Source organism: Phoca vitulina, unplaced genomic scaffold (assembly GCF_004348235.1).
Source record: "Phoca vitulina isolate PV1807 unplaced genomic scaffold, GSC_HSeal_1.0 scaffold4, whole genome shotgun sequence".
In the NCBI taxonomy this organism is placed as follows: domain Eukaryota; kingdom Metazoa; phylum Chordata; class Mammalia; order Carnivora; family Phocidae; genus Phoca; species Phoca vitulina.
Genome location: NW_022589707.1, coordinates 38,240,535 through 38,261,471, shown reverse-complemented (window position 1 = coordinate 38,261,471; position 20,937 = coordinate 38,240,535). Strand labels below are relative to the sequence as shown.

Below are 20,937 nucleotides of genomic sequence, written 5' to 3'. Positions count from 1 at the left end.
TGGGCGACGTGGATGATACTGAGGCCCTGGGGCTCTGACCACCTGTGATCCAGGGGGTTCACTTGCAGCCTCGGGGTGCTGCCCACCTGCAGGCTAGTGAGCCCTTGACTGGAGCCATGGTCACAGTGGGGACACCAGGGAGGGGATGCAGGAGACGTTGGGACATCCTCATTAGGCCCCATCTATTCGTGCATCTGTTCATCCGTCCTCCTGCCTGCCCACCAAGCCAGGGACAAAGCATTCTTGTGGGGTCATGTGCTGGCTTTTCTTTCGTCGGGAGGATTAAAGGCCCATGCAGGTTGCTTTCCTTTCATGTACAAAGGGCCACTCATTCCAGGTGATGAGAGAAGGGCAGCAGTGGAAAAAGGAGGTGACACTGGCCTTGGCACCCTCCGCAGGATGGGGCTGGAGGCCACAAGGCATCCTTCCTGCAGGCGGGCCTGCCAAGCAGGGCTGTGGACCACACCCTGGGCACAGGCTCCGCCCACCTCCCCAGCCCCGAAGGCCTCCATCTGTCTCTGAAGGGGGTTGGGGGACCACCACCCAGGACCTCTCCAACAGCCCCATCTGAAATAACTCCTCTTTTCCCAAGAATGGTTCCACTGCAGGACTCACCAATACCTCCAGTGGGCCCTGGGGTTGGACATTGTGGGCTCAGCCCTAACTGTCCAGTGCTTGACGATGACTCGGGGCTCTGGTCTGTCGGGGAGCTCAGTCCAGGGTCGTCTGAGCATGAGCCTGTGCCTGGAGTGCCTCTTCCTCTTCTGTCAGCTGTCCCCTTCTCCCAGGGCCCTGCCCATCCCAGCTGTAGCCGTGTGCCATGATATGATGGGGGAAACTGGGGTCGCTGCCTATAGTCAGGAACAATCCCTTGGCCTGGGGCGTATGGTCCAGGCTGAGTCCCTGCCCTGCCCTTTTGTGTTCCTGCTCACTGTCAGGGCGTGGGGGTCGGGCAAGGCTCTAGCCATGCTTCCTAGTCCTTTGTAAACACAGATAAAAAATCACATTTGTGCAGCACACAGGGTTAGGGACAACTGGCCTGGCGACTCTGTTGGCCCAGACTCCAGCCAGCCCCCGATGGATGTGGGGATCAATACTCTGACACACTTGTCTCCATCTGTGGTTCAGCCATTGGGAAGATTTGCTCTAGAGTGTGGTCCTCAGGCTTTAGCAGGCATCCCTGGAGGGTGTGGTAAAGCGCACATCAGTGGGTCCTACCCCCACGGGTTCTGGTTCAGTAGAGCTAGGTGGGGCCTGGGAATTGGCATATCTGGGGAGTTCCTGGGAATTGCTGGTGCTGCTGACTCAGGACCGCACTCTGAGAACTTCTGGTGCCGGGTGAGGGCAGTGCCTATCCCTCTGTGGCCCTTTCTGGCTGCCTTGTGACTCAGATGTCAGGTGAAGTGCTAAGCCTCTAGCATCTGGCCTGCTATAATACTCCGGGCCAGAGGTCCTTCCTTCCTGGCTCTGGGGGCTGCCCCACCCCCACCCCCACCCTCCTCCAGGTAGGAGTATCCATCCTCTGCTAGGACTTTCCCGAAACCAGCTGCCTGCCTCTTCTATGACCTCTACCACCTGCCCCACCATGGTGGGTCCACCTGGACTGTTAATGTAGTGAGATTTTTCCCAGTGTTATTCTCAGAAAAGCTAAGTGGGTGAGTGAATAGTGGGAATGCTGGTTCTCCCCTCTCCTCCCAGTACCCATCAGATAACATACCACTGTAATGGGAAACAGCAGGCCCAGCCTCCTGGAATCCTGTTCCAGGGGGTTGGATTACAAAGGCTTTGCGTTTTGTTTTCATCCCAGATTCTCGAACAGCTCAAAGGGAGAAACTTGGGAAAGTGGCCTTCAAGGTCAGTGAAGACCCTGGGGAGAAAGGCCCTGCCTCCTGGGGGGATGAGCCCTGCTGCCCAGTGGAGGTCCCCGCCCTGACAGGAAGGGGGTACATGTGGTGCCCTGGCCTGAACTCAGGCCACATCTCAGGTCATTACCACAGGATGGACCAGGCCCCTGGGCCCATCACTTCAACCTCATGGAATCCCTGGGCTGGACTCCATGGAAGAAATAGCCAGATAAGACTCTGGGTTCTTGCTCTCGGAGAGTTCACAATTGAATAGAAGTCAAGTTCATGATCCACTCTGTCCTAATCCAGGCAGAAATGTGCTGCCTACCCTTAAACCTAGCTCTCTTGCCCCCTAAGGACCTCTGATGCTCACCCTGACCCAGCACGGAGCACACCACACCCCTGGCCGGCTGGTAGCTTGCTGAGATCCATGGAAAGGCCCTTAAGACACTACCTGACCGCACTCTGAGAACTCCTGACACCTTCTTGCCCAGGTCTTCCTTTCACAGATCAGGGTCTCCGGAGTGGAGCTCTGTGCCCCAGGCCATACCTTGAGTCACAAACAGCACAGGTCCTGAAGCATAGGCCTGTGCTGTCCCAGCCCAGGGGAAGGTCACTGAGTGGGCAGTGTGATTTCCCACCACCTGGCTTTGTTGCCACACTGACATTACACAAGACGAGACTGTTGGTTTTGCTTTTGGGGAAGAGCATCCTAAGTCGAATGATCCCAGGTCACCAGACACACACAGTGACCTCTTGAGCTTCCAGCCGAGCCAGAGTGGGAGAAAATGAAACAGTTGTCTGTGGTCCAGAGGAAAGACGGAAGAACACACAGCCAGGGCCTGGGGCTGGGCCGCAGATGTTTCTGTTTGGAGGCTCAGACAAGAAATTGAAAATATAATTTCAGCTGTGAACAGTGCCTTCCAGGGGCTGGAGCTGAGTGCCCAGGTGCCTCGGCTGTATCCCCACCCGCCACTGCGCCGGTCTTCACGCCTCAGCTGACACCTTCTTGCCCAGGTACCCTCTTCACAGTGCCCCTCACCCACCAAAGGAGGGTTCCCTGGGTGCCCCCATGGCCCCAGCCGCTCTCTTCTGACTCCCTGTCCTGCAACCTGCACACACACTTGCCCATTGGGTTCCTTGCCCTGGTTGGGTTCGCAGAACACTCAACACCGTGACAGAAGGACGGGAGTCTGGAGACCTCGGTCCTGGCTGTGCTGCCATCACGATGTATGACCTCCAGAAGGCTTGGTTCTGCTCTAGACCTCAGTTTCCTCATCTCTTGATGAGGTAGAAGGGTCCCTTCCCTGAGCTGTTGTGAGGTTGAAAAAGGAGAGGCAGAAGCATTCCCTTTCCTTTGGAGACCACAGGGAGGAGGAACAACCAGGAGGAGGCAGAGGGGAAGGGACAAGAGAGATTAAGGGCCATGGGCTGGGCTTTGTGGTTGCCTGGGTCAAAGGCAAGGGAGAGTGCAGTGTGAATGAAGACAGGCTTCCCCGCTGGGCCCCTGGGGCTCCTGGAGGATCAGCTGCTGGGGAGAGGTGTGTTCATCTAGCAGCACCCCTGGGAACCTGTGCTTTGGCACTGAGAGGTCTTGGAGGTGACAGAGGCGAGTGACACCAGCTCTGTCCTTGAGGGGTTCACAGTCTCGTGGGGGAGGGAGGCCCCACGATAATATGGTGCTGAGAGAGGAGCCCCAGGCTGCTTGGGGGTCAGAGCACACTTCTAGAAGGAGGAATCTTGGATCTGATCCTGAGGGATGGTTGTTCCAGGTGGAGGGCACAGCACAGGCCAAGGCCCGTAGGGGAGAGACAGCCTATGGAGCTCATTCCAGAGTGTTCTGATCCCAGTGGCTGGAGCACGGGAAGGGGGACTTGCACAACAGGATACTTGTCTGGAAATCCATAGTGAGCAAGAGTTCTGTGGTGTGTCTCTACTGGTCAGCTTGGGGGCTTTAAAACCTGGCCTGTGCCCTTCTCCTTGCTGACACAGGCTCTACTAGGCATCTGCCCCCCAAGATACACTAGTGGCATCAATGCTGAAAGTCTGTGGGGGCAGGTGACCACTGCTCTGCTCTGGTTTAGGGCCCCGGGGAGGGAAGGGCCTCATCTGTGGCCCTGAGGTGGGCCCTCTCTGTGATGCTGAGCCTCCCCGAGCTCCAGGGACCACAGCATCTTCACGGAGCTCAACCCCTAAGCCAGTGGTCCTCAACCAGGTGATTTTGTGCCCCAGGGAATATTTGGCAATGTTGGGAGACATTTTTGGGTATCGCAGCTGGGGGAGGACGGTGCTAAATACCCCACAGTGCACAAGACAGCCCCCAGAACAAAATTACCTAGCCCACAATGTCAGTGGTCCGAGGTCGAGAAAGCCTGCTGGAGACTCTCATGCTCAGCCTCCTGATCTAACCCTGGGTGAGCGAGCTTTCATTCTGCCTGCTGCACTGTCTACGGGTCCGTTTCATCCCTGCCCTCCCTCTGCCAGCCCCTAATTGCATACGCAGAGCTCTGTTTACTGTCCTTGTAATTGACCGTGGACTTTCCTACCGGGGAACCATTCATCCCCACACAAACACAGCAGCCTTGCATCTCGGCCCTTGCCATTTTAAAAACATCTCTGCTTTGATTTTCATCAACTGTAAACTGCTTTTCTCTGCTGCTTCTAATACTCTCCCCACCATTGGCACCTGTTGGCTGGGATGGGGTGGGTTAGCTACCTCGGTAAAAAGCCTTGAAACTAAGCACCCCCACCACCTAACTGTAAGACTCAGTGACTGTTGGTATGGCATGGACGTCTCTAGTAGTAGACAAATATGACTCACCCCCGCACTGAAGCCAAATCCCATGTTGCCGGGATCTGAGATGTTTGCAGATTGGGAGCTCATAGAAGGAACTTCTCTCTGCCTGTCAGAGTAGGGAGGGTGAAGGCTGGGAGGGATGGAGAGGGATGGGAGAAGGGTTTTGGCTGAGGATAGATCTTATGGTAACAAGAAGTCTGGGGTACTTCTGACTCCCGCCACCACCACCCCTCCATTCTTACCATGACTGGGGCAAGAAACCGCTCTGGTCTGGGCAATAGTTTTCCCTTTGCAATCTGGGATCCTGATGCCTGCCTGGAGCTAGGCTACAGGCAGAATGTCACTCTCCTCCATGTCTCCTTTCTGCTGCTTTCTGGGGGACTGGATTCAGGATATAGCCCTAGTGTCTAAGACTTGGATAAGAAACTTACAGAGGCTGATGCTTACCTATAAATCGTAATAGAACAATAAAAGCTTTTAGTGACATGCTTCAAAACTGCAAAAGATGATGAACAGAGAAAGAAAATTGAAAATCTCAAGTTGTATGGTAGAATCGATTAAGCCCCGAGTCACATTGCTGCGTATTGCTGAAGCACTATTAACCCACTTGGCGCAATAGGTCAGCCTAGTCCCTTGGAACCTGTGATCAGCACAGTGCCTTCCCAGCCTGTCTTACCCACCCCCAGACCCTGCTCAGTTGTGCAACTGAGAGCTGCATCCATCTTCCCTACTGGCTGGACCTATAGGGGCCACCCCGCAACATCATCAGGCTCCAGCACCAAATAGCGTGGGCAGTGGGCACTCGGCGACCGAGGCGTGGTCTGACTTCTCCCAGCCACGTTGAGTGGTCTCCAGATACAGTCCCAGTGCCTCTTGTTCAAGCAGTGACAGACACTTTGACACCGATGGAGTCCATCAAAGTGGCTCAGCCCCCGAGCACCTACTAGATCCCTCTGGATCTGCCCCAGTGCTGACACGTGGCAGCTCAGGAAATAGTCGAAAGCACCCGGACACCACAGAATCACTTAAATCCCCCACAGCCAGGGGAACAGTGGTGCCAACCGTTTTGATTCACATGACACAATCGACAATGAAGGGGAGGCAGGGTCGGTGGACGAGTGCAGGAGGGTTATGTGTCTTGTCACAGGTTATGTTTGGAGTGTGTCTTGCTAAGGTAGCTTTTCCAACACTTAGTCTGGAGAAGAGACTGAGGAATGTGTGCAAACTTTTTTGCACATCCAGACCTGCTTCTGAACATCTGTGACCAGAAGGATCCCAGGGGTCAAATGGCTCAGGTGTGAAAGGTACCTCGCAGCCTTTCGTGCAGGAAGGAAAGGGTTGGCTGTCAAAAAGTCATATACCACCCCATTTTGGGTGGGCTGTCCTGGTGTCACAGGGCATCATCAGTGATACTGAAGAACACACAGAGCTAGTTTTGAAGGACTAGTTTCCTAAGACAGTGTAACAGTCATGGCTTGGCAGGTTTTCTTCTATCGTCCACCCATTTCAGCCTTTTATGCTGAGGATTTTAACAAAAAGATGCAATTCAGCGTTCATACATAGACTGGATAAAAATGTCTCAGGACGTTGACTGGTGTGCACAATGCAGGGCAGGGCTGTGTCTTGTGTCTAGACGGTGATGAACACTCCATTCTCATGTTCCGTCTATCCTCACAGTGTGCTGGGTGGAGCTAGGAGAACAGCGGAATAGTCACTGTTCCAAAACGGACAATATGCAAATATTTCCCACACCAAACCTCTCCCTGGGAGCAAGACACACAGAATTACCACCAAGATTTTTTGTCTTCAAATGGCGAGAAATCTTTTTGCTCGTTTGAAGAGGAATGGGCTGGTCTAAGGTGTGCAAAAAATTCAACAGAGGAAAATACAGTCTTTACAGATACCAGGAAGGTGCCTGTAATCAAGAGCAAAGTAATTTGATAAGAGCAGAGTGAGTATGAGTCCCGTTGCCTCTGGAAGGCTGTCCCTGTTAACCTAAAAGCCAGAGACATTGATGCGGCAACTGAAGCAAGGCACGGACGTGAGGAAAGACAAAGAGCAGAAGCCTGAGGAAGGAGGGAGAAAGAAATTCAGAGGGAGTCTGTGTTCTTCATGAAGGTGGAGAAGGTTGGGTTTACAGCCAACCACTACTGAAACCTCGGGGTGCTTCTGAGCGTTCAGTTGGGAGGTGCAAGCGTCTTCCTCTGGGAGACTCTGTTCACTCACCTGTCACGGTTCCCACCTCAGGGAGACTGGACTTTCCAAAGCAGAAGCACAGTTAAAACGAGGAGTTTCTTTTTTCCCCTCCTCTGTTGGCCGTTAACATATTGACTTTAGTCAGAAGAAAAACTTCAGGTTTTGGAAAAAGTCTGTTCCCTCCCCAAGCCTCTCACTGTGAAAAGCATTTCGAGAGCCTAGTTTCAAGCTCTGCACCCTAGCACTGCTGTTGAGGTATACACATCCGCTTCCGAGTTCATGTGATCTCAGGATGTATGTATATGTATTGGATACCCAAGGCCAGGTCTTGCAGGAATATTCCTTCCGCCAGAAATGTGATTCCTCTGAGTTGCTATAGAAAACTAGTGTGCCGTGTATTAAAATCAGGTGTTGGGGGGTGCCTGAGTGGCTCAGTTGGTTAAGTGTCTGACTCTTGATTTAGGCTCAGGTCATGATTTCGGTGTCGTGAGATTGAGCCCTGCATTGGGCTCCCCGCTGAATGTGGAGCCTGCCTAGGATGTGCGCTTACTCTCTCCCCCTCTGCCAACTCCCCACTCAAAAATAAATAAATGAATAAAAATTTTTAAAATATTAAGTGTTGGGTCATTCCATAGTCACACCTCTAATAACTTTTATTTTGGAATTGAACTAGTATTAAATTATATCTAGCCCTGGACTACATAGAGTTAAATGATACTCACTGCTTCTTAAGACTTCATCAAGTAATTAAAAAAAAAAAAAATGCAAATCTGTGTTTTACTGAGCTGCTCCCAGCCCTTCACTGGCTTCCCGTGGCTCTTAGAGCAAAGCCCAGAATCCTTCCGAGGCTCCCAGGTCCTGTGTGGTGCCGCCTTGCCTGCTTCCCACCCTGGGCCGCACCTCTCTCCCTCCTGTACTAGGCTCCAGCACCTGGAACACTCCAGGATTCTCCCTATCTGGGTCTTCCCACGTGCTTTCAAGTACCACCGTCAGGCACCCGTGGAAGGTGGCTGGATCCACGTATGTGTGGATCACTCCCATCAGCTCAGGGCCCTGCAGTGCCAGGCACAGAGGAGGTTCTCGATAAACACTTGTGGCATGAATGAATGAATGAATGAATGACCTGCCACTTCTGTCTTCTCCGTGGCTCTCTGGGGTCCTAGGTATGTTTGTGTTTCGTGAGGGCCTGGTGTGTAGGTTTGTGTGTGTGTGGAGAGGCGAGGTAGGGAGGTTGGAACCAGAAATCCTCAAAGCCACTAAGACAGGACCTTCAGGTGAGTGAGGGCAAGAGATGGCTCCTGTGCGGGCCTCTGCAGCTCTAACTCTTTATCTGTTACTCTGCTTGTAGGTGGAAGGGGGCAGCGGTGAACTGGAACGGCTCAGACCCCATCCTGTGACCCTTCCCGTGGGTAAGCCTATGGCTCTACCACTCATCGCTGGGGGGTGACAGCTGAGCCCCAGGCCTCAGGAACAAGTCTCTCAGAAGAGTGTCACCCCCATCTGGGCCAACAGTGCTGCAGAAGCGTCCAGAACCTCCCTGCCCCTTCCATGAAGGGCCCCCAGGACTGTGATGAGGGCCCAGAGTGCTGCTATACGGCTCCCTCCCAGCTGAGCCATGACTGCCAAGGATTGGACCGCCTCTGTGCTTTTTGTCTGCATCCCTCCCTTGCTCCCCACTGGGCCACCTCTCCCCTCTTCAAGCCTGTGATATGGTCAGCCCGGGCACCCTGGGCTCGTTATTTCTGGTAGTTGGCTTTCTATAAAGCAGGAGTCAAACCCATGCTGAGGACGGAGAGACTCATTTCTTCTGTTGTGGCAAAGGAAGCATGAGGTCTGCGTGGTTCATGGCTGGGGTGGGAACAGTGATGGTGGAGGGGCCCCAGAGCCCTGGAGACCTGTGAGCTAAGACATCACCTAATGAGAGTCTCTGCAGGCAGGCTTTGCCCTCTGGTCCAGTAGTGTCCCTGGCGGGGCTTCTGGTCTAGCCTGTCTTCTCTGGATCATCCCCAGGTCTAAGGCACCAGGCTCTATAAGGCAACTCAGGCCCCCTAGGAGCCTGTCTCAGGGCAGACCTGGATCCCTGCGAGGCCCCAGGAGGATGGTCATGTGGACCTGGCCAAGTGCATATGGGGGAAGAACCTTCTAGGGAGGGACCTCTTGGCCACAGAGGGCAATAAGATGAGAATGAGCAGAGGGATAGTTACCCCCCCGCCCCCCAGTGGCTGCAGTAAGGCACTTGTGAAGAGAACTGCCTGAAATGTGGGTGGGCAGAGCCTGGGGACGCCCTCATGTTCCAGAGCAAGGGGGGGGGGGGATAGGTACAAATGGGAAGAATAATCACTCATAAAGGGAAATTTGTACAGTTGCAGCATCCTTGATTCCATGGGGTTACATCCTACTGGTTTTAAAAAGGAATATGAAGTTAAGGACCGTGCTCTGCAATCGCTCCCAACAGTGGGATGAGCAAGGGCACCCGGAGGCGGAGCACCGGCCTCGGGGAGCCCCCGTCATGAGCCCGTCCATGTGAGGAGCCGGGAGCAGCATGACGGCAGAGCGCTCAGCAGCGTGGCCCCGTGCCGGCCCCTGCTGCGCCCAGCGAGTGCTTGGGCTGGAGCTCTGAGCTCCGAGCTCCGAGCTCCGCAGCAGGCCCCGTAGAGGTGGGTGTTTGCACGAAAGGACTGGGGTGTGGGCTCCTCCCGTGTCTGCCCTGGCCCAGGGAGAGGCCCAGGAGAGTCGTAGACACTGGCTGGCGGCTGGTCCCTAGCCTCTGTGTGCCCTTCCGGTGCTCAGGACGCAAGCAGCTCAGGGACCGTGTTCCCTCTGCAGCCCTGGCTAAAAGGACATCCCTTCTCTTTATGTGCCAGGCATTTGGTGGTGACAACTCAACGGCCTGTTTTGCATTCTCGTGGGCCGGGCACGAGTCGTGGCTGGATTATTGTGGGTCTTTGGGGAGAAGCAGGGAGGAGCCGGGAGGGAAGTGAGAGGGCAGGGCGTGCTTTGTCCAAGCTGTGTGGAGGCCCCCCTGGGGTTTGCTGTGTAAACTCCAGTGGCCATTCACAGCAGGCGTCCAGCAGAAATGCTTCCTATATGTCCCTGAAATGTTTATGCATTTGTTTTCCTTGGCCAGAGACAGGCCGCTCCAGCTGAGCACCGGGGGAGGAAGTCAGTTTCCCTGTAGCAGGCTTGTTTATCAGCCTGGGAAGGAAAAGTGTGTCTTTTCAATGAAACTCACTTAACCTCCTGACCAGGGTCCTGTTGGCAGGGCTGGAGAAATAAAAATATTCCCAGCTTTGCTTGAAAAACCCAGTTCCAACAAATTATGGAAACACTTTTCTAGAAGCCAAGATGCGGTACGTGCAGTTTGACACCCGGTGCCTGGGGCTTCCTGGGACGCAAGATGAGCAAAGCCGTAGCACCACCCTCTCCCAGGTCCGGAAGCGAGAGTGGACCCACAGTACGGCCACCAGGTCTGCAAGAATGAAAGAGAAGCCCATGCCTCCTTGCAGGCGGCTGTTCTCCACCCGAGGCGCAGGGTTTCCTAGGGAGACTGTGGGTAGGCTTCAGCGGGTCCAGAGCCTCCCGCCCAAATTACATTCAAATCTTTGTGTTCATGTACATATGTGTAATTTTCCAGGGAGAGGGTCTACTTGACTTGGACCAGTACCCTCCTGAATTCCCCAGAAAAAGTTAAGAGTCCTAGAGTTGAGTGGCTTCCCCAGGACCGACCTGGGCGTGTCCACCCGATCTGTGCTCAAACGTGGGCTGGGTTAGTGAACAAGCAGATCCCAGGGAGGTGCGAATTCTTGGTCTCTGGAGGAAAGAGCCAGTGGATCCTGCTGCTCTTCCATCAGTTAAGAGCAGTCTCAAGGCCACTCAAGCCCGGACTCTGCCATTAGTGGAAACATGCCCCTCCCCCTGCTCCTAGGCGGGCGTCCAGTCACTAGGGACCTCTCCCGAGTCGGATGATTCCTGCTCGGTTGGCTGCTGACGGCGGCTCCCAGTACCTGCTCCCACCCAGCTTCTGGTGGTGCAGTCAGCCTCCTCCTTCCCCTTTTAAGAAAACCCGAGTCTTCCTTCTGCAGGATCCACATTTGAGCCATGCAAAGCACCCACACATCTTTGCCTTCCCAGTTCTGGAGGTCACACCTTTCCCCCCTCAGCCTGCCTGTCTGCTCAGCCACACGTTGGGAACAGCAATGTCTCCTGTCCTCAGGTGGGAGTCAGGGACCGGCCCACACTGCGGGTGCACATGGCAAGCTTTTAAACAGCTTTCTGGAAGCCTCCCTCACTTGGCTTTAGGAGAGGAGATGCAGACCTCCGGGCCCCATGGCTGGGGGAAGGGATCCCAGCACACTGACGCCTCTCTCCAAAGAATTCTTCAGTAGCTACTGGCCTCTTCCACTGCGAGCCCAGTGCTTTCTTCACCTTCTTCCACGGCCAGGGGACGTGCAAATGGTGGCCGAGCCACCCACACCACTGTCTCTGTAGACTTTTCATGGCAGCCCCACAGGTAAGAAGAGCAGCTTCCAGAAGAACCGCAAGGATTCCCTGGGGGGTCAGAGCTGGGCCAAGGCTTGGGGGGGCGTTGGGGGATATCCTCAGGCCAGAGTGCATCCGGAATCCCATCCCACTGCTTGTTTCTGAGCAGAAGGGAAGTTAGGGGTGGGGGCCCAGGCTCTGGAGAGGGCCGGGGAGGGTGAAGGACCAGTCTTAGGCTCCCCCAGGCCGTTGGCTCAGCTAAGCCCTCACAATGACAAGAGGAGGACTTGTCTGCCCTCATGTAGACTCCAGCCTTGCTACTCAATGTGTGGGCCTTAGACCAGCCGCATCAGCCACACCTGAGAACTTCTTAGAAATGCAGACTCTCAGGCTCCACCCATGCCCCCCGATTCAGAAACTGCACTTTAACAAAACTGTCAGGTGAATCAGGTTAAAGTGGGAGATAGTTCTGTTCTAGAGCTTGTGACTTTGTGGGGGTGACAGTGGGAGTCCCCATAAGGAAGTACTGAAGGGATGGGCGGGAGCAGTGTCCGAGGAAGAAGCAGCAGCAGGACCAGAGGCCTGAGTCTAGTCTTGCCTCCACTGCTTCCTGCCTGTGTGACTATGAGCACCTGACCGAAGCTCTCTGGGCCTCAGTTTCCTCCTCTGTAAAATGACCACCGCATGGGGCTGTATTGAGGCCTAAGTGAGTCAGTGCACAGTGAGGTGTGTAGAGCAGGGCCTGGCATGTCACCACGACTTGCTAAGTGTTTGCTCTTAAAGTTTCCGGTGGGGTGGGGGAGGCTCCTTGGCGGTGGTAGCATCTTACCTAGGCCTTGATGGATGGGCATGGCTTTGACAAGTGGAGAATTGGATGGAAGATCATTCCAGGTGACATGGTGAGATGGTGAGAAGCAAGAGACCATGAACGTCCGTGAAGTCTGTGAGTCTCATGACCCGAGAGTGGGAGTCCCAGAGGATTAGGGGAGGAGGCACAGAGTGGGAGAAGGCCTCAGATGGCAGGCCCCGGGCTGGGACGTGTTCCCGGGAGACAAGGTCTGCTCAGAGCTCGACTTCAGATCTCTGCCCCTGGCCAGGGAGTGGGTGTGGGGCAGAGGCGAGGGGCACATTGAGGGGCTGCTGCACTGCTCCCAGGAAAGGCAGTGTGAGGGGGGAGGCCAGGAGATGATGGAGGTGACCGATGCTGATGGCCTTTTGCTTTCCAAGGCCCCGTGGATGATCCTCACTGGCCACTGAGCCCTTCCGGGAGCCTAAACTTGAAGGAGGCAATCAGGCTGCCACGTCTATTTGCAGGTATTTCTCTCCATCCGCCAGAGTCCTCCCTACTCCCTAATCATGCCCTAATCCTCATGGGGCTGTGGGAGCTGTAATTACCAGGCAAAAATGTCAGGCATTTGCGATAATAGAGATTGCTTAATGCAGGCTGAGGGGCAGGTTGGCAGGTGGGCGGGAGAGTGGGCAGGCAGGCTGCCCGTGGGTCAGGGTGGCCCAGTGCCAGGGCCTGCACGGTGCTCAGGGATGTCGCTCCAGCAGACCGGCTCTGCACAGGAGAGGAATCCGAGCCCCACACTGGTCAGGGGCTTGGTGGTCACAGCAGCCCATCGTTGGCCTTTCCCACTGTCTCGGGACTGAAGTTCTTTGTCCCACTGTCCTGTCTGCCTTCCCCGGAGATGCCTATCCTATGTCCTGTTCCCTGGGAAATCACTGAAGGCCTTCGCTTTATAGTTGGGGAAACTGAGGCCCAGGAATTCTTAGTTAAGACCCCTGCTGGGACATTTCTCATTCACGGAAGGTTCTCTGGGGGACCAGACCACCAGACGGCCTTTGGGCTGAAGGGAATACATCTGATGGGGGGGGGTCTAAGGGGGTGACTCCAATCTGCCTGTCATTCTGCCTCCCCACCTTGCTTCCTCCTCTAGCTCCATACTCTACCCACCCCAGACCATAGCAGCTGCTTCCCTGAGAAGCCCCTTGCTGCCTGAAGCCTTTGCTAGTGCTCTTTGCTGCACCTGGGTCCTGGCCTCCCATGACCATCTGCCAAATCCAGCCAGACCCTCAAAGCCTATCTCCTAAGCCCCTACTCTAGGAAGCCCTCTGGGATTATCTAGTTAAAGTACAGGCCCAGTCCTCCGAATGCCCTCAATCAGTCCTCTCTCACAGCCCAGATCCCAGTTGGTGCTTGGCACCCAGCTACAGGTTTCTCCCATTACCCCACATGTGCACGTGTGTGTGCGTGCAAACCAGCCCCCTCACCCCCCTGCCACAGTGCCCTGTTTTCCTTGTCCCTGGGCATGGGGCCCCTTGTCTTCCCTCCCTCCCTTCCCTCTTGCACCTGTCCCATCCTGGGGGATGAAGCCCAAAGTTTATTCCCCATCTTTGAAGAAGCCCCTCCCCCACCCTGCCTCCAGGCATAAAGCCCCAGGCACTGGGTGCTGGGGTGGGGAGGCACTGCCCAAAGTCTCTAAACCGTTGATTCCGGGTGTGGTTTTGAGATTAAACCTGGCGCCTTTCCTGTGGCCCTTGATAAGGGCAATTCTAGGTGCTTATCTGGCATTTTCTGTTTTAAGGCCCCTTGACATCTGTGAGGTTCAGCAAAGTCCCACCTCCCTGTGGAATGGAGCCCATCTCCATAAGCACCCACTTCTTGTGTCCTGCCTGGGTGTCCACTGTGAGTACTCTCGGGGCGCTGGAGACACCGGTTGTCGGCCCCATCTCTGGACCCTGCCCGCCTGCCTCACCCCTCCCTTGCTCCAGCACTGGGGCTGAACCTGAGGGGGTACTATTAATAATTACATCAGGACAATTGTATAAACACCCTGTGCTGTGCATGGGAACCTTACTCTAAGGAAGGGTTGTTCTATTATTGATTGATTTCCTATCTTGGCGTTCTCCAGACTCCTGGGCTGAGATCCTCCTTGGATTTCATTGGGGGCATAGGGCTCAGACGAGGGGAACTTGTATGGGCTGGAGCAGTCAGGGAGGCTTCTTAGAGGGGGGAGGATTGCAGCTGAACCCTGGAGGAGGGGAGGGCAGGAGGAGGGGCAGAGCTACCCCAGGCCGATGGACGGGGCAGAGCTGCCAGGAGGAAGGGGCTGGCAGGAAGTTAAGGCATATCAGAGCCGAAGGGCTTGCATGCCAGGCAGAGGAACTCATGCTGCCTCCTGAGCACTGGGCAGCCATGGGGGGTTTCAGAGCTAGGCAGAGGTGGCCCCACGCTGCTGTAGAAGACTGTGCTGCAACAGCATGCAGGGTGGCTCAAAGCGCGGATGCCAACCTCTGAGCTCGGGCCCCAGGGAGGAGCAGTAGTGGGAAATCGCTTGCATTTCAGTGATTCAGCCTACGGAGCAAGGTGGGGGGCCCATGGGCTTGGAGTCCAGGGCCCTCTCTGCCCTGCTTCCTGGCAGGCAGACCTCAGCCTTGAGCAGCCGGCCCCTGTGTGTGCTCCTCTATTGGCACCGGTGGCCGCAGCTCTCCCGGGAACAGTCTTTGCAAAACATCCCTACCTCCTGATGAAGGCTTCCTCCGTCTCCTGTCTTGGCAAACCATGAAGGAGGGGGCCTCAATGCGAGGAAGTACCCAGGCCTTTGTTCTGGACCCGGCTATGGCTGGACCCACTGCCCATTGTTTTCGAAGCTATTGGTGACCTTGGGCCAGCCGGACGGGACCAGCTGGCTCCCTTGGGCTTGGCCACCTCCGAGGGCACATGGAAGACAGCCAGGCTGGCGGGATGGCTCCCAGTCCCTCGGTGGCCTTGGAGAGGGCCCCTGCCCATGGGGTGCTCCATCTGTGTTCTCAGAGCCCGGAACCCCTAGCTTGGCCATTTGGGGTGTTCATGGGCCTTAGGGAAACTGCTCATCTCCTGGGGGCCAGGAGTCTGTCAGGCAGGAAAGCACACAGAGAGCTCCCAGCCCCTGCTCCGACACTCATGCTTCTCCCACGCGCGCTGTTGGGGCCCTGGCTCTCCTGAACCTGTGGGTCAGAAGGCCCGAGCTGTTGTCTGCTGTGCTCTCCCTGGATCTGGGGGATCCTTGCTGCACCCACCAGGGGGAGTGCACCATAAGGCAGGGGACTGTGCGGCCTGCCAGAGTGGTTATGAACTCGGACCTGGACTTTGATGACCCAGGGTTAGATCTTAGCTCCGACGTCTCGGCTGTGTCACCTAAGTGACAAACCAAACAGAAGAAAAAAAAAACAAAACCCAAACCTTTCTGAGCCTCAGTTTCCCTCCCTGCAAAATGAGAATAATCATATCCTGTACCTCTTCAGGTTGGCGTGGGGAGTAAGGGCACAGTGCTTGGAAGAAGGACTGGTCCCCTGTCTGTGCCCAGCAGACGTTGGCTCTTCTACTGGGAGCTGGATGGGAGGGTGCAGGAACTGGGGTGGGTCGAACTCACTGAGAGGCAAGAAGTGTGACCGTGTGGAATGCCGTGACACAGTGAGGCCACCTCCACGCCTGGAGGTCAGGCCCTCCTCCCTGATGCCACCCGCACCCCCCTCCCTATGGCAGCTCTCGCTGGCCCCGTAGCGGCTCCTGGGCTAACTGGATATGTGCTTTTCCTCTGTGGTCACCGCATATGGCGCTCCCTTTCTGCTCTGGGCTTTGGTCCCACTTCTGTAAAATGAGGTGTTTGGCCGGGGCAGCTCTACAGAGCAGTGACCACTCCCCAAGACAGAGACGAGGGGGCCAGTGTCAGCTCCCTCCCTCAAACCTTCCACTTCCAGATGGGGAACCTGAGTTTCAGAGAGCCGAGGCACTCGCCAGGGTCTCCAGGCTAACAGGGCAGGCATCAAGTTCTGATTTGCTCCCCTGCATCCTGGGAGGCCCCCACGCAGGGCAGAGTAGTGAGAGGCTCCCTGGAACCCCCTGGGCCCCTGTCTTCCCTGATTTCTTCCTGAGACGTCGGGGCCTCTGGAAATTCCTGTGAGCGCCTGGGTTTCTATACCTGCAAGCCATTGTGGGAGCCCAGTCTTCCCTTCCATGCAGACGTCCCCGTGTGAGCGGCCCAGAGGGAAGGATGGGTCAGACCCCCTGCCTGGTCCTGCCCAGAGGAAGCCGGACCAGCCAAGGTGGGAGCAGGCAGCCAGCCTCCGTGTCTCCTGCAAACCCCACTTCCTGTCGTCCCCCAGCCCCTATGGCTTTGGCAACCACAGAGAATACCATGTGCTTTTTTCCTTTTTCTCCACTAACGCAGACACACCTTGGGTTTATTTTTCTAAAGATTTTCCATTTCCTTTTCTGGAAAGTCATCAGGGTTATGCATGTCCCTTTCATCACAAAGGAGGCTGGGAAGAGAGGGGTGTGTCCTTGGTCACCCTGGGAAGGAGTAAGCGAGGGAAGCTGAGAACCGAGCACCGTGTGACCCGGCTGTGCTCTCCCTTGACACCCTCTTACGCTGCGAAGACTGTTCGGGTTGGCCCTTTCGTAGGAACGTACCTGCTTGCGAGTGAGGCACCTCTCGCTGGGGCAGTGGCTTCCCAAGGCCATGTGGCACAAGGCTGACCAAGTCTGTCCTCTCCTGTGTCCCATCCACGGCTGTGCCCAGTCATGTTCAGAGGCCTAATTGTTTAAGCTCCAAACTTGGCCCCAACTCCCACCTGCACTGGTCTGGGCGAGGAGCTCCCTGAGGGTGGAGCCCCTGAGCCCCCAGCCTGGGTGCACCTGAGGCCGGCAGGGCCCAGGCCGCCGCCTCTGCCCCAGAGATTCAGGCTATGAGGCAGAAACAGCCTCACAAAGTGCACCATCCCTCTTCCACCAGCCCCTCTCTGAGGGTCTGAGTCAGCCCTGGAGAGAGGGCAGTGAGGGACCCTCCCCACCCCTGCCATGGCTGAAAGCCCACCCGTCCATCCCTCCTTCTGCCTGGCCTTTCCTCTTCCCAAACCACCTCCCTTCCTTCACATAAACAAATCTGTCTGCCATGTCCCCTCCTCTAGGAAGCCTTTCCTGATTACTGGAAAGAGGTGGGGTTCTTCCGCTGCCCACAAATCTACCTCACCCCTTCCTGAGGCTCAGGCCTAGGCCTCAGCTGCCCTCCCCTGAACACCCAGGGCTGCCTGGAACCCCTCTCTGTCGTCAGGGCCGCTTGAGCCAGCTCAGGTCTGAGCCAGTGAGTGGTGGAAGGATGGTCTGCTGCGGTCATTGACCATGGCGCTGGCCCAGGCTGAGCACCAAGGGGCATTGTGTTCTCCACACTGTGACTCTCCATCAGCGACGGACACCATTGAGGTGCCCAGGCTCAGCCCTTCTCACAGAAAGGCCCAAATGCCCCCAAAACACAGCCTTCTGCCTGCCCCTCAAATCTCCTCATAATAAGTTCTGCTCAATCAGTTCCCTGGGCAGCCAGAATTGGGGGAAAGACTTTCTCCCGACCGTAGGCAACGGCCTCTGTGACCATAGAGTAAGCTTTGGTGAGCATGTCTTCCTTTCTTGCCATGGCTTCCAGGAAGCTCAGATGGAAAGTGATGCTCCGTTGTAATCTCTCTCTGGCCTCATGAGAAGCTTCCTCCCTCTCTGTGTTTTTGTTTTAACTAGACTATGATCAGTTTGTTTTGTTTTGTAATTCCGACCCTTGCTGCTCAAAGTTCTGAGACCAGGGAGCATTGGTGTCACCTGGGAGCTTGTTAGAAATGCAAAATTCTGGGCCCTACCCAGACCTACTGAGTCAGAAGCTGCATTTTAATAAGACCTCCAGGGGATTCATGTTCACATTCTAGTCTGAGAAGCACTGATGGAATCCTCAAGTGCTTTTAGGACAGATGTAGAAGGTACATGCAGTAAGACCTGTAACAATTCTCCCCTTTCCTACCCTACTTCTCTGCCAAAGCAATGGACCCCTGCAGCAGCCCTGCCCAAGCCTGACTCCACTCCTTCAAAGCAGCCCTGGCCTTGAGTTTGACCCTCAGTTCTGCTCTCTGGCAGGGTCAGGTCCCTGAGCAGTGTGGGACGGGAGCCCTCTTAGGTTGTTGTCTACAGGGATGAGGCAGGTGGTGGGCAAGTGCCCAGGAGAGGGGACCTTCCACGAGCCAGTTGTCTGCTCCCTCATGGACCAAGTAATCTTCCTACGTTTGGGCTCTTGGCCATTCCTGGGGTAATGGGATTGTCCTGGTATGATTGTGCCCAGTCCCCACCCCCTCCCTCCCACCCCATTACCAGGATGGAGAGGAGCACAGAGGGTCTGAGAGTCCTGGGATTGGCCCGCCTGAGAAGTGGCAGCCCTCAGAAAATGGGTCCTTGTGTCTATGCATAAGCAACTCTCTAACCATTCCCATGAGCTGTCCCAGTGGGGGAAGTACTCATGTAGAGGGTCATAGCCCTCTGGAAGGGATGATATCAAGGAGCATCCTGGGCAATTTTAGGCAGCCTTCGAGATCCCTTCAGATCCTGAAATTCCATGATTCAAAGTCCTGCCTCCTCCAGGAAGGCTTCTATAATTTCTCCTACCCTCACTGATTCCCTCCCCTACACCCAGCTCATAACTTCTCCTAGGCTCTTCTCTGACTGCCTTATATTAGTGAGTCTGGGCCCCCAACCACTAGGGAACCCATGGCCTGGGTCTCCTCTGTCCACCTGCCCTTACACTGGCGAGGTGGGGATGAGTGGAAGATGCAGGCAGGCAGCTAACCCAGGTCTCTTTCCCGGCTAGTTCTAAAAATGGTCACTTCTAAGGGCTTCTGGCTCTTGAAAATGGAGTGGTTGGGGTGGGGGGCTCTCACTCACCCCTTGGCTCCGCCAACACTGTATATTTATCCTCGTTTAGGCCTGGGCCTGGCCTGGGCAGAGGCAGGATCGCCATAAGGGGACCTGGGCTTCCTGAATTCCAGACAGTGGCTTTGACACCCGGGAAGCCACTTTAGCCCATGGCCTCAGTTTACTTTTGTCTTAATGACCTGAAGGCCCTCCTATCCTAATGATCTAACACCCTGGGTGTTCAGAGGTGCCCAGCCCTTGGTGACAGGAGGGCCCCGGAGGGGGTGGCCCAGGGGCCCTGTGAGTTGACCAGTGGATACACCTGCAGGACGATAGCACAGAGTGGGAGGTGTGTGTGTGTTGGGGTGAAGCCGGTGGCACTGGGGGCTGGGGAGCCAGAGCCTGGCTGGGCGCAGGGGCCCGGGGCAGGGGGCCATGTCATCATTTTCTCATTAGGCAAGACAGCGATCTGCCTGTGTGAGATGATCTTGCTGGCCCCGTGGGCTCCAGGAATGTTGGCTTCACATGAATAGAATCCCCAGAGTGGACCACAGGGGGAGGGGTCTCCAGTGGACGGGGACAAGGGTGGGCACCTCCCACCTTCCTAGACTCACCCCTGCCAGCCCCAGCCCACAGCATCATGACATCCTAGGAAGCCACAGAGTGAAAAAGGGTGGTCCCAGAGGTAAACCTGCCCATCCCCGCTCCAGGGGGGCCCAGCACACCTCTCCTGACGCCGGCTGGTGGGCTGGCAGATGGCTGGCTCTGTTCACCTTTGAAACCTTCCTGAGCTGCTCCGCACGCTGAGCCTGCTCCCCACCTGGCTGTGAGCAGAGAGCTGGGTCAGATCCAGCCCCCGTCCCTGCCCAGGGTGGGGGGTCCTGGCTGGAAATGAAGAGACAAGGACACACCTAGCGTGTTCCCAAGAGAGGAACCTCGGAGTCGCGCAGTGACAGGAATGCCCACCACTGCATTCCTCCTCCTCTCCACCAGGTAAAGTCAGCTCCCTGCTAAGGAGATGAGAGGAGAGAGGCCCCGGCTTATGAGCCGCACAGGTGGCCGCAGCCGTGAGCCCTCAGAGCTGCCGGAGAGACCGCGCAGAGTCCCTGGAGTTCTGCAGCAGAAGCCCCAGTGCGCACGGTGGGGGAGGTGCAGGCTTCACGGCCGCGGGGTGTGTCTTTCATCTGTGTATCTGCACGCACGTGGACGCGTGAGGGTGTGTGTGCCTTGCGTGTGTTTGAGTGTGCACATGTGTTTGCATATGTGTACACACACGTGTGTGCATGCTCTGTGTTGTGCAGGTAACCGATGTCTGTGCTGGTGTGCACTGCCCATGCGTGTATACACGTGTGTGCAAGCACATGCCCTGTGTGTGTGCGTGCGCGTGCACGTGAGTGTGAAAGCCCATGCGCTGCCGGGGGAGGAGGAAAGGGCAGCTAAGCCTCTGTGGTGGCACCCTGCCAGGTGTGGCTCGGCAAGGGTGGGCAAGGGCGGGAAGGCTCACCGTGGAGGAGAGGGTTGGGGACACAGCTCAGCCCGGGAACATGCTTTACTTCCTGGAGGGGCCGGGCTGAGCTCAGCGGGAGCGTGCTCATCTCTGTCCCTGCCCACGTACTGCTCTGGCCACGGTGGTGGTGGGTGGCTGTGCTGGGGGTCAGGCCACAGTATGACTTTCATGGACCCTGGGCTCTTTTGCTTTCATGGGCCTCTTCCTCCATAAAAGACATTAACAGCTAAATTTTACGACTGCGTTGGTATAGAGATGAATATATTAATCCTGGTGGTGAGCTGTGAGTATAGCCACCAGCACAGAGAAACAATTTCGCTACAGTTCTGGAACTTGCTGGCATCTAAGCAGTCCTGCCGTAGGGCCCAGGAAGGAACGTGAGGCTGCATCTGGGCCGGCATCTGCTCCG

At 55.9% G+C, this 20,937-nt stretch overlaps 1 protein-coding gene and 1 pseudogene across 1 annotated transcript in view; both read left to right on the top strand.

Moving 5' to 3' along the window:
- Positions 1-8,672, top strand: part of MINDY4 (MINDY lysine 48 deubiquitinase 4) — a 103,506-nt gene extending 94,834 nt beyond the window's left edge. The window contains exon 18 of the mRNA XM_032401836.1: positions 8,186-8,672. Within this exon, the coding sequence (XP_032257727.1) occupies positions 8,186-8,234 (49 nt within the window). The 3' untranslated portion in view covers positions 8,235-8,672. The remainder of the gene's footprint in view (positions 1-8,185) is intronic.
- Positions 5,171-6,923, top strand: LOC116630497 (annotated as a pseudogene).
- Positions 8,673-20,937: the final 12,265 nt, after the last annotated feature.